This window comes from Caloenas nicobarica, chromosome 3 (genome assembly GCF_036013445.1).
Source record: "Caloenas nicobarica isolate bCalNic1 chromosome 3, bCalNic1.hap1, whole genome shotgun sequence".
In the NCBI taxonomy this organism is placed as follows: Eukaryota; Metazoa; Chordata; class Aves; order Columbiformes; family Columbidae; genus Caloenas; species Caloenas nicobarica.
The window spans coordinates 7,152,597-7,165,507 of NC_088247.1; the positions used below are offsets into that span (position 1 = coordinate 7,152,597).

At 42.0% G+C, this 12,911-nt stretch overlaps 1 protein-coding gene across 1 annotated transcript; it reads left to right on the plus strand.

The window, feature by feature from the left end:
* Window positions 1-216: 216 nt before the first annotated feature.
* On the plus strand, window positions 217-11,763 carry ADGRF4 (adhesion G protein-coupled receptor F4). The gene is made up of 9 exons (XM_065632050.1): window positions 217-302; window positions 3,250-3,351; window positions 4,305-4,341; window positions 4,482-4,642; window positions 5,221-5,511; window positions 6,247-7,611; window positions 8,571-8,612; window positions 8,713-8,772; window positions 10,805-11,763. Exons 2-9 carry the CDS (start codon window positions 3,274-3,276, stop codon window positions 10,808-10,810), a joined length of 2,040 nt encoding a protein of 679 aa, XP_065488122.1. The 5' UTR covers window positions 217-302; window positions 3,250-3,273; the 3' UTR covers window positions 10,811-11,763.
* The last annotated feature ends 1,148 nt before the right edge of the window (window positions 11,764-12,911 follow it).

Genomic DNA, 12,911 nt, shown 5'->3' on the forward strand with positions numbered 1-12,911 from the left:
ACCTGGCGGTTTTGTGGGTGCGTTCGTAACCTGTTTTGTCATTTTGCAGTGCAACACCTTCAACGTCATCTTCGGGTTCCTCAGCGTTAATCCAGTCGGACAAGAAAAGAAACATCCTCATGCCCAAGGTTATTTCTTCATGGAAAAACTGAATGTGTCGGAGCGCCCAAGCAACGCTGGGGGAGACCGTGGGACTGGAGCACGCTGGCAGCAGAGGGATGGTCGGACACTCGCCTGTGCTATCTTGAGCACCTCTGCCTGTGTTAGTTTTGCTCACAGCAGATCCCAGACTTCTGAAAACAGTAAGTACTATCACACTTTTTTCCCAGAACTGCCTGAAAATTATCAGTGGTCTGTGAACTTGGTTCATTTGCAAACTCAAATGCACTTAACTGCTTAGGCTGCATTTATTTGGCAAGTATTTCCTCAGTTTTATATTCTCCTTACATCTGTGGAAATAATTAGTTAGTTACCTTACTTATCCTCTGATCTTTTTGCTCATAGTTTTCTAATTGGTCTCTAATCAGAGTGTTGTTGCTTTTAAGGAAATATGATATTTTCTTAGAGCTAAAGTTACTCTAAAGATCACTTTCAGAACTTGCTTTACTTAAATTTGCATTTTCCAAGTGTGATCCGTTTAAAAATACAACTAATACCATTCTATATAATTAAGAGCTTTAACTTTTATGCTCAGAGGACTGTGTTAAAGACTAAAGTCTCCTACTGCACACTTTTCAACTTGCTAGGTAGCAATGGCAAGTGCATTCTGGTGGTTTACTGGGTTTTAAGCTAGCCATGTGGCCATTCAAGCTCTAAAAATAATAGGTAGGGTTCTGTCACAGGTTACTTTTTTAAGAGGTTCTTTTCTCTCTTGTAACCACCATCTAGCCACTCACTTCTCACTCTTTCCCTCTTGTTGAGGGTTTTTCCCCCCGAGGTGCTGTGACCAAATGAAATGAGCTGGAGAAGGAGGGTCAGCAGCTGGTGACAATCTCCTGCGTTGGGTGGGAGATACCTGAGCGTACAGAATTCTCCTCTTTCTAGTAAAGTCCCTTCCAGGTGAGAGGGTTTTGACGACTCAGCTGCTCGTATACCTGTGCCCTGATGGAGCAGAAACATCTGGAAAATAGGAGTAACATGTCTAAAATTTCTTAAAAATGACTCAAAGTTAATAGCCTAGTGCTCCTGCCATTGCCTTTCCAAAGTGAATGAATCCCAGCAAGGATGGGTGCATGGAGGGGCAAGGTGTTCTTCATCCAGGGGATGATTTGCAAAGTGTTCAGTTTCTAATTGTGCTGTCTTGGATTAACAGCTCAGTTTCTCTTTTTTCGACCTTTCTGCAAAAAAAAAGTTCATTACCTGAGTTCAGACCAGGAGATCACTGTCTGATACTCTGCATCCACACTGTGTGTTCCTATTAATGGCAATAGACAGTTTATGATTAGATATATATTGTCTCTGTCTAAAGTACCGTAACTGGATGCCTTGATGGGACAAGAATACCTGTATATGCTTCCACATGGCCTTATGTCAGTATATCCATGTTTTTCCCCTAAAGTGACAGTGACTTGCTGCCGTATTACTTGTTTTGCTCTAAGTTTCTGTTGCTGCATTGTAGTTACCTTGACAAGTTCTTGCAGTGGTGAGACAGGGTGGTTTCCATGATGAGTCAAGCAAAGCAACTGAGCGAGATCAGTGCTCAGCTGGCAACGTGGGCCAGTATCTCGGTGAGCCTTAGATACCTGGAGCCGTCCCAGATTTCTACCTCCCTTAAAGGTAACAGCCCTGGGTGGGGTTACATCAGTGATTAAATACAACACGAATATGAATTCATTAATGATGAAACATAATGAGCTCAATGATTCCCAGCTGTGAAGTGGAATTAGGGCTATGAGCCTACAATAAACATCTAACGACTGCAGAAGTCGGAAAAGAATTCAGTACAATCCTTTGTCTCGAACCTGTAGGTGTTTCCCAGCCACCTCCTGCTCGTCAGCAATATTGATCCAGGTCTTTTGATTCACTCCTTTTTATCTATTTATTTCCTTAGAAGAGTTAATGATTACTATCTTTAAACTCAGAAAATGTTTTTACTAATATCAGTTGAGTTCCAGAGGCTGTCATGAGGTTCTCCTTTAGACCTAACTTAGAAATTCAGTGCATCAATCTAAGTCTTCATGATCTTTTCATAACTAAGTAATAAACCTGTGGATCTCAAAATACAGTGAGGTGAACAAATGCCACAGATGAAAGGGGGGAGCCAGTTGTGTGCCTGGCCCTTGGATGCCATCAGATGGTGAGAACTTGGGGTGTCCTGGGTAGGAAAACACCTCTCTGCTCCATCAGTGCAGGACCCTTTCTGTTTCAGCATCCTCTGTCCTGATTAGTACGTATCAGGGAGAAATCTGAGTGTTTTCTATCAAACCATGGTGATTCGACGAGCCTTCCATGTGCAGCTTATGAAAACCAGCCGTCGTCCTGCCTTGTCACCTTGCATCCATTTTATGGATTTTATTATTTTTAGTACATGGGTTAATCTCCTTATACATCCAGTGGTGGAAGATCAGTGTTTCAATTCTTTTGAATCCACAGCAGCTGTTGCTTTTGCCTTGGACATATATGGCATCTAATAATCAGATTTGAGGTAACAGATTATTTTCTCCTCATTCCCTTTACTGCATTATTTTCCTCCAGCAAATATGCCTGTAACAAGTTGCACCCCAGGATATTAAGCTTTTATCAAGGTCCATGGGAAACTTCATGGAGGCAGCAGAGGCCCAAATCCTTCTGCAAAGCAAATAACACTTCGGTCTGGTCCTTTTTTCTCAGATTTGGATATCCGAGCCCCAGGGGCCCAAGTTTCCTACCTCACATGGCAGATCTCATCAGGAACTGCCCAAGGAGAGAGAGTATCAGCATTGAACCCAGTGGAGATGAGGCTGCCTTAAATCACTCCAAAAGGCACCCGCAGGCTGAACTGCTTTCATAAACTCTCCACCTTGCAGTTTACAATAAATTATTAATGCAGTAACAGTGTTAAACAGTTTTTTAAATTATTATTTTAAAGAAAATGTTCACAAATAATTCTCATTAATAAAGTTAATAAATGATAAATGTCTGAAAATCACCTTGCAAACCCAGTAAGGACAGTCTTTGGAATAGGTTTAGCTGCTCTCTTACTAGGATCTGGACTAAGTTCACAGGTGAAAACAGATATGTCTAAACTTCATTAACATCTTGTTCTTCCAGGAGGAAAGCAGCAAATGTGAGGTGATGGAGGTGAGGGTAGCCCACTGCCTCGTCCTTTGGGCTCTGCACTTCTTCCCAGCCAAGCCACACACAGCTCTCAGGGTAAGTTTCACTAGACCAGGTTGCTTGAAGTCCCATGCAACCTGGCCTTGAACACTTCCAGGGATGAGACATCCCCAGCTTCTCTGGGCAACCTCTTCCAGTGCCTCACCACCCTCATGGTAAAACATTTCTTTATTATGTCTAATCGAAACCTACCCTTTTTCAGTTTGAAACCATTGCGCCTTGTCCTATCACTACAGGAGAGAATACTTTGAAGTATTCAATAAGTTGAATATGCCAAGCAACCTCCAGCACAACTCTTGGGGCGTTAGACATCTCCTGTTCGGCCTGTTCTGCCCAGCAATAACTCTGATTTCCAAGGCATCGTGTAGCCAAGCTCTGCTTCCAGACTGAAAGGTTTGGCTGGTTGTAGATGATAGACCATTGACCAAGCATTAAAAACCAGGTCTGATCAGCCGTTCTAATTGCATCTGGTTGTAGGACATGCCGTCCCAGCAAGTGGTCCTGCCTGCAGAAGCCTGGTACGCCTGCCTGGGGGTTGCTTCCCAGTTGGGGAGGAGCAAGGTGGCTAATTCTGTACAGTGTAATTCTGTACAGCTACAGCTCTATCTTATGGCATAAGTCATGTAGATCATATAGTCTCACCAACAAGTCACGTATTCTCATCAACATGAGAAATACTGGAGAGCTTAAGCCTAATACAGGGTTTTTGACTGAGGAATAAGTGCTGGAGGCAGGTGTGATCCTGTCACTTCAGTTGAAGGATGCAACCAAAGGCTTAATATAGAGACACAAACTGTGAGTAGAGAGTTCTCAATTGATCTGCACAAGCAAGGGGCCATCAGCTCTGCATTCTGGACCTTGAGAAGACTGCTGGACCTCGAAGGGACTATTTTGCCCTTGAAATCACTTTTCTAGTTTGTGCCAAGGAGTCGTCTTTTACTTGTTTATTTTAACATTCAACCTACATTCCACTTTTCCTTATTTTTCAGGTTCTCAGTAAGGAATCAAAGAGTGGTAATCAGCAAGGTACAGTGAATATCTATGTGTCTTTTTAATTTAATGAAATGCTATCAGTTATTGATACTTTGCTCCTGCGATACTCACCTCATGGACCACAGTATGCCGTCTTACGTCTTGTAATAGTATCTGCTTGACTTGTTTTCCAGATGAGTGTATAAATCTAATTCCCTGCAAAGATAACGGAGCTATTTGTATTCAGCCTTGTTCTCCCTCCTTCCATGGGGAGACAAGTTTTGTCTGCGAAGACAGAAAGTGGAAAATGTTCGCAGATGCCTGCGCAAGCCTGGATGTTCAGTCCCTTTTTCAGGTGAGGTAACTGTTATGTTACTTTGACCTACACTCATCATTTCTTGCAAAGCCAACCCCTTCCTCCATACCTTTTAAATCTTGAGCAAAGGGAAGAAGGTGGGATCATAAAATACAGATTAATTTGGTAAAAGGCTTTGACTTCATCTTAAATCAAGTGACGGGAAATGACTTTGGGAAATTCCTGTATGGAAACATAATTTAGAAATGAAATTGCCTTGTTCACTTGGTTAACGTCCTTCATGTGGATTTAAACAAAGACAAAGATACATTATTGTGAACCTGAGGAAGGAGCAACACAAATACCTGTAACAATCAGATGATTCATTGTAAATTCTCCTCCAGCTACAAAATAAAGAACCTTATTCAAGTCATTTCAAGAATAAAGCACTGTATGTAGCTGTAGCCCCTTCATTCACGTGTGTTTTACAAGCAAGATGTTCTTCTCAGGTGAGCTTTGATCCTGGACTTCAGGCCATCTGGCACATTCATTGCACACCCCAGCACTGTGCCTCTTGCCTGATTGTAACTGTAGCTTCATTTTAATTAATTTTCTCAAATTTATTTTCCTTTCTCCAGAGGATTTTTGCACATGAACTGGTTCCAAGCTCTGGAGGACATGTTAGTGTTGCTGGAGGACACCTTCCTTTTGTTGGGGGTGGAAAGCCAGTGCTTGGGAAGCCTGGAAATGGAGCAAAATATTTTGGTGCTGATGACCACGAGAGCAGTAACTGCCAAGCTGATTTTTCATGCATCATCCCAGATATCCTGTCTTCACCAGCCATTCCAGGAAACATTGCAGATATAGTGGAATTGCTGAAGAAGATTTCCCTGCTGTTATCAGAGAATGTCAATAGGGGAAAAATGCAGGTATGTACTTTTACGGGATTCAAGAGGTGTTTCTGAGCTTGCCGGAGCATCCATACAGTGTTTTGTCCTTATAGCCACTATGCAATGAAGTGGTGACTGCAAGTCACATGGAGATCACCTGGAAAGAGTGTCCAGAGAGGGCCAGGTTTTGCCAGAGACACTGTTTGACCTGCTTATGTATAGTGAAAATACTCTGTGGAATTTACTTTCTTTAAAAGCAAAAGTTTTCAGGAACTGCAATTGTAGACATAGGAGAGCAGTAGAAGGAAGGATTAATCTTTAAAGTGTGGCACCGTAGGGAAGGCAGCCTTGGAGAAGCTGACCCACAGCTGCGTTGGTATGTGTTGCACAATGGAAACTGAAATCTTTCCCTGATGAACTCAGAAATCAGAGATGCAGGGGAAGAAATGTAGGGAGGGTGATGTAGGCAAACCCGTTTAGTGGGTCAGCGCCTGGAACAGAACTTAAATGTCTTGATTTTTGCCTTGTATTTGCTTCTCCAAGCGCCTTTTGAACTATGATATGAAGAGGGCAGGACAATTCTGACAGTAACCGTGCTAGTGAGGTATTCGGGTTTGACCAGCATGGATCATGGGAACCTGTTCATTGTCAAAGAAGAATACTCCCTTCATAAAATTCACTTTTAAATGGGCCTTTCTAGAGGCTCTGCCAGTAGAATAACAGTTGGTTTCTTTTAACATAAAAAATAACGTATTTTTTTCTTGTTTGTTTCAGAGTTACAGCAGGATAGCAAACCATATTCTGAACAGCTCCATCGTTTCCAACTGGGCTTTTGTAAGGGACAGAAATGCTGGTTCAATATTACTGGATTCGGTGAATGCATTTGCTGGGAAACTTCTTCTAAGGAATGGATCAGAAAGTATACAGGAACACTTCATCTCTACAAAAGGCTACAGCATCCATAAAAATACCTCAGGGAAGAGCTTTGATTTTTCTATGGAGTTCAACAGAACAGCCAATATCACTGGGCACCTGGTCATTCCAGAAGAAGAGCTTTTGAAATTACCCAAGACTTCCAAAGCCATCAGCATTGCATTTCCAACGCTTGGAGCCATTATAGAAACCAGCCGGTTGGACCCTGGTTTTGTGAACGGAATGGTCTTATCGGTGTCTCTGCCGGAAGAGCTCCGGCGTATTTTGCTCATTTTCGAAAAGGTGAACAAACTGGAGAACATCAAGGCTCAGTGTGTTGGGTGGCACTCTACCGAAAGGAGATGGGATACCAGGGCGTGCACAATGAAGTCGGACAACACCAGCAGTGTCGTTTGCATCTGCAAGCATCACCGCCGGACATACAAATCCTTCTCCATTTTGATGTCCCCCACCGTGCTGCGAAACGCAGTGCTGGATTACATTACACGCATAGGGTTGGGTCTTTCCATCTTCAGCTTGGCTCTCTGCCTCACCATCGAGGCTGTCGTCTGGCAGCATGTCACAAAAACTGAAATAACCTACATGCGCCATTTTTGTTTGGTCAACATTGCTACGTCGCTTCTCATTGCTGATGTTTTGTTCATCTTGGCAGCTATTGTGCACAATACAGCCCTAAACTACCAGTTATGTGTAGCAGCCACTTTTTTCCTGCACTTTTTCTATCTTGCCTTGTTTTTTTGGATGTTTACCCTGGGCCTTTTGATTCTCTATGGATTATTATTAGTTTTTTTTAAGATAACAAGACCTGTATTCATAGCTACAGCATTCTCTATTGGATATGGATGTCCCTTGGTCGTATCTATCCTCACTGTTGCTATTACTGAACCAAAAAATGGGTATTTAAGGAGCGGAGCCTGCTGGCTGAATTGGTATGAGACAAAAGCCCTTTTGGCCTTTGTTGTACCCGCTCTGAGCATCATTGTTGTGAACGTGGTGGTCGTAGGGGTGGTTGTGGCGAAGACTGGGAGATCCTCTGTTGGAGAAGGCTGCAAGTCACAAGATTTGAGCAACATGATCCGAATTAGCAAAAACGTTGCCCTTCTGACACCTCTTCTTGGTCTCACCTGGGGGTTTGGATTAGCAACTATTGTCGACAGTCGCTCTCTGCCATTCCACATTACGTTCGCGCTACTGAACGCCTTCCAGGTAAAAATGGCGAGACTGGGAATAGCATGTGCTCAAACTTTGAGCCCTGGCAACCGCAGCAGATCAAAGAGGGGCTGGCAGCATGCGTTGTGCATGACAAACGGGATCTAAGCTTTCCTTTCAGCTCAACTGTTTCACATGGTACATGCACTAGGCATCCTGCATTGGCATTGCAGATGGGTACGGGAACAAACTAGTCGGTGTAAAGTGTGGCTTTTTAGCAGGGTCTGTTAGATGGGACAAGGGGTGATGGTTTTAAACTAAAGGAGGCCAGACATGAGGAAGAAATTTTTTACAATGGCTGTGGTAAAACACCGACCCAGGTTGCCCAGGGAGATGGTGGATGCCCCATCCCTGGAGACATCCCAGGCCAGGTTGGACGGGGCTCTGAGCAACCTGAGCTGGTGAAGATGTCCCTGCTCATGGCAGGGGTGGCACTGGGGGAGCTTTGAAGGTCCTTCCAACCCAAACTATTCTATGATTGAATTTGTGTTAAACATAAAATATGATGTCTAATGTCCAGTAACTGCAAAGATGTTATCACTTAACAAGTACACAGAAAATTCTCGCTTGCCATTGACGATGGTTTTGTTTAACTCATCAGCATAAACATCCAATGTTGCCTGACATCCTGTTGTATACCCAGGCTGCCTAAGCTCTTCTTGGCTAATACAGTTACTGAGTGGGTTGAGAAAGTCCTGGTATGTAACCCATCAGCCCAGTTAATAATGAGGATTAGCATCTGTTATAGACTCATTCCTGACATGCCCAGGGAGCCCATGTGACCTGGGTGGGTAGACTCATTTTGCACATTATTGTCTTCTGAGTTATAGGTCCTGAGATCTGTTACAATGATAAAAACATTATTTTATCTGTCCTTAAGGAAATAGCATCTAGATACATTTGAGAAACATCATGTGGTTATTCTGGTTTTGTTAACTATTTTTGCAATTTTTTAGGGATTCTTCATCCTGTTGTTTGGGACACTTCTGGACAGAAAGGTACTAGGATCACTTCAGCACTTATTCTGGATTATATTAACATCTTCTACACTTGGAGAAGCTGTTCCCCTTAATTTTTTTTTTTTTCTTTGATCTACAGACGAGAGAAGCCTTAAGAGAGAACTGTCTTTCATCAAAGCGAAAGTGTAGTCTAGCAAAGGTGAGGATTATTTTTTTCCCCTTTAATGGCTTAATTTAAAATTTATACCAACTTACGCACCTTCTTATTTGTACATGGAGAGAGTGGAACTATGCAGTAAATCATACCTAGTTTAACATTTTTCTATGGCAAGTGTTTGCTGAAGGGTATACAGGTATTTCGAAGTATGTTGAGGCTATCAAGCTTCTAAATATTAGAAGTAGCAAACCATAGATTTTTGTGAACCTACTGCTGCAGTTACAGAAAGAAAAATGGTATTTTAATCTACTCTCTTCACCTGTAGGTATCAAAGCCCATCAGACAGAGAATGCCCATGACTTTTTTTCCCATCTGCAAAACAGATCTACTTTAAGGTTACTGCCTAAGTAAGGAACAGAATTAGGAGTCCAAAATCCCGATGTAATGACCTGTTTGTCGCCTTCACAAAAACATGGATCTGTATGACAGCAGAGCTGCTCTAGGATATCAGAGGATTGTTCTAATTCCAGCTGGATGTCAGCTCAGGATGGAAATCACTCAGACCCCAGTCAGTATGTTTGGTGATAATATTGTGTACCTATAAGAGCTTGAGTGTTTTTGAATATCAGGGCAAATCGTTAAAAGGAAATGTTTAAACCTTAAGGAAACAACTGTGTTTGAGTTACTTCCTAGGAAAATGCTGGCAGAATTGACACGTTGATGTTGAGTTAGTGTTTCCTACCTCTGCTGGAAAAACTTAATCTATTTTTAGATTTCTTTTGGTACCAAGGCTTTAGTGGTTTCACAATGTATTTATGGAAGGGAATTTCCTTTATCTGTCTCACAAGAGTCGTCTGCAGTGCTCCTGCTATCCACCAAAAGAAACTGTCAGTTCAGTTTGGACTTTGGAAAAATAAAACTATTTCCTCGCTTTTCTACAGTCTATTTACTAATCAGTCCTGCCGCTAGTATTGAAAGCTGCATAGTGTCTTTTAGTGTCAATGTGTCCAAATGCACTTGGTTTATGAGGAAAAAATAAAGGGGTTATGGAAACTATACCTCCTTTCTGCTGTTAGCATTGCCTGGTGCGCTTTGGGTCACTTGCAACTTCTGCTTCCTCAGCATCCTTCCTCTCCAATTCGGTCTTCAGTTGCATCCAGCACTGCTGTTATGTGCTAAGTTTAAATACAATGCAGAAGGTCCACTCTTAAAACCAAACAAACCCCCTTCCACAACAAAACAACCCAAAAAACCCATAAAAATAAAAAATTAGTAACAAGACCAACCTCAAAACTTGTGCTGAAATTAACTATTTCCTACATGATAGAGGAAAAAGAGAAGGGAAGTATTTGAGATTGTTCCATATTTAATAAATGGAGATTATAGTTTCCACTTTTACAGATCTGCGATCCAAATAACATAAAGGTACAAAAGATCAGGCTATAGGTCAGGACTGAAAGTTTAAAAGTTAAAATGCTCTCAAGTCACAACCAACATAATATTCTGGAGACAACAGCTGGAAATATCACTAATGCCACAAGTCAGTAACATTTACTAAGAGTATTAAGTGATCTCATTGGGCACGGCTTGATGTGGAAACCATGGCTGCCTGTGCCTAAGGACTTAGGTCAATGTTGTCAGTCACCTGGGTGGAAGAAACCACATGTAGAAGTTTACCATTGCATAACAGAGAGGGTGAAAATGTTAGTCATCCACTTTTGTAAACTTGGGTGTACACATGGAACTCAGCTCATGAGAGCTAGAAAAGTTTGTCACACCTGAAACGACTGTTTAAAAAAAAAAATATCTTATTTCAGAAAGCTTCAGAATGGGACTTTGTATCTGGGGGTTTAATGGTGAGTACATAAAACATCTAGAATGGTTTTGCAGACTCTTGCTTCAGGTCGCCTGGTTTCTTCAGACACACAAGAGTCTTTCTTCTGGTTCAGATTTTAAGATGACTGTCTGGTAGTGTTTCTTGCAGAAGAACACTGAGTCACCTCTTGTTTGAAATGGAACCTCCACCTACATGGATGATATATCTAATCTGACCTGCTGATTTATTTTCTCCTAGTCCTAGCAGTGGACAGTTGCCTTCAGTGGATCTGACCAGTGATAGGAAAAAGAGCACTTCTTGCGCAGAAATCCTGGTTTGAGACAAGCTGAAGTGGGTGAGCAGCTCAGAGCATGGACGGCAACGTCTTGGAGCATGACCATGGGAAGCATCGTGAAAACCAGAAGAGAAAAGGCCTTGAACCTGCTGTCGGGATCAGGAAACCAACAGTGTTACTGCAGCTCTTGGAGGAAACATGCTGATATGTGAAAGTTGTTTCTTACCTTGTGAAAACTACTGTGAGGACAGTTTGTCCTTGTTTGCCATTTCAGCACTTCAGTTTCTTTTTTTTTTTTTTTCTCATGTCAGTGCAATAATGAACAGTACAGCATGTGGGGCTGTTCTAAAATTATTTAATTTTTAATGTGATATACAAATGTTGAGCATTATCTAGCTGGTTTTGGCTATCTTTGTTCAAAAGCAATTCTATCAGGTGGCACTATATTAATAATTTTCATCTGTCCTCCCAGACAGATGGGCAATGTAACTCTATTTCTGGATTTCATCTCTATCTCAATACTTGTTCACCCCACCTCAGTACTCGTCTGTCAGAGGAATTGTACAAAGCCCTTGTTTGGTCTGTCTGGACAGAATTTTCATTCTTTTTCCAATTCTGCAAGATGATGACAGAGATAAACAAGAAAAAGCACTCTGCAAATAATTAGCTTCCCTCTTTAGATATGGGAAGGCAAGCTTTGCATATGCTTCAGAGTTGAATCAAGAGGATGGAGATCTCCTGTGTCCCATGCAATGTGCTAACCTAGGAAACAGTTCATCCATGTGAGATGGTGTATCTGGGTTCATTAGAAAAACAGTCCTTGGTCTGAGAAACCCTTTCTAATGAAAGCTTTGATAAAAATGTTATTGTCTCTTGTCAGGACAAATCGATGCTTTCAAATGGAAATAAAGTTGAAATTTTATCACTGTTTCTAATAGGTGGTCATTACCTCCCTCTACCAAAAGGGGTAGATAAATGTCCTTTAAAATGAGCTGGAATTACTGTAGTCAGAATTCGCTCATCCCCCTGTGGCTTCACATACATTTCTTCACCCTGAGGGTGGTGAGACACGGGAACAGGCTGCCCAGAGGAGTTGTGGATACCCCATAATTGGAGATGTTCAAAGCCAGGTTGGATGGGGTTGGAAGCAGATGATCTTTAAGGTCCCTTCCAACATAAACCATTTTAGGATTCTACCATTCTATGAAAATATAGAAGGTTTTATGAAAATAATACTGTTTAATGTCATCTGCACTCCTTTATTGAAGAGGGATAAAAATACCCTGGCAGATGAACTGCAGGATGTGGGGCATGTGATATGTACCATGGAAAAACCCACAACCAGATGTCTCAGGAGAAGCTGGGGCTCTGGAGGGTACAGCTCTGCCCTGGGCCATCACACAGTTCTTGTCCCCAGGACTCTGTTGTTGCCTTATGTTTTCCTCTCCTGTCTTCTTTTCTCATAGGCTGTAGTCTTGTTACAAGAGGCTTCCCCTGCTTCTTTCATACAATGCATTTGCACATTGGAGAGCTTTGAGCAAATAAAGATAAAATTGGGTTTGTGTGCTGCTGTAACATAAATTTAAAAAGACCATTACCCCAAAGTCTGCTTCTTAGTGTCAAGCAGCATCTTCTGTGCTTAAGCTTCTCTCTCTTCTTGAAGTGCTTAGAGGGTTTTTTCTTTCCCTCCCTTTCTGCCCCTTAATATAATAAGTTACATGTATCTTGGAATTGTCTCTGTTAAACCTATTTAGCATCAGTAGCATCTCCTCCAAGTCCCTGCATGGACTTTTTGAATGTGGTATCAGAGCTACTTACCTCTTATGTATGATGGTTTTATTTCATTGTGGTGGTATTGTACACCCGATTTTTGAATCAGCTACTGTATAGTTCAAAGGCTGACGCAAGATGTGTAGAGTCGGGTGAGGGTGTTGGTCACTGCTCAGCATGTATCCTTTGCAGCCACGAACCCTTGTACAGGTACCGCTGTAATCTCTGAAGGAAGGAGACCACATTGTGCAGTTTGCAGCACAGAGAAAACAACTGCTTTGCACCTGAATTTGCTGCAAT

Bases quoted from the DNA above. Each gene is read 5' to 3' on its own strand.
- ADGRF4 (XM_065632050.1), top strand. From the start codon at position 3,274: ATGGAGGTGAGGGTAGCCCACTGCCTCGTCCTTTGGGCTCTGCACTTC. The intron at 4,643-5,220 runs GTGAGGTAACTG...TCCTTTCTCCAG, and splicing joins ATGTTCAGTCCCTTTTTCAG to AGGATTTTTGCACATGAACT. The intron at 7,612-8,570 runs GTAAAAATGGCG...GCAATTTTTTAG, and splicing joins CGCTACTGAACGCCTTCCAG to GGATTCTTCATCCTGTTGTT.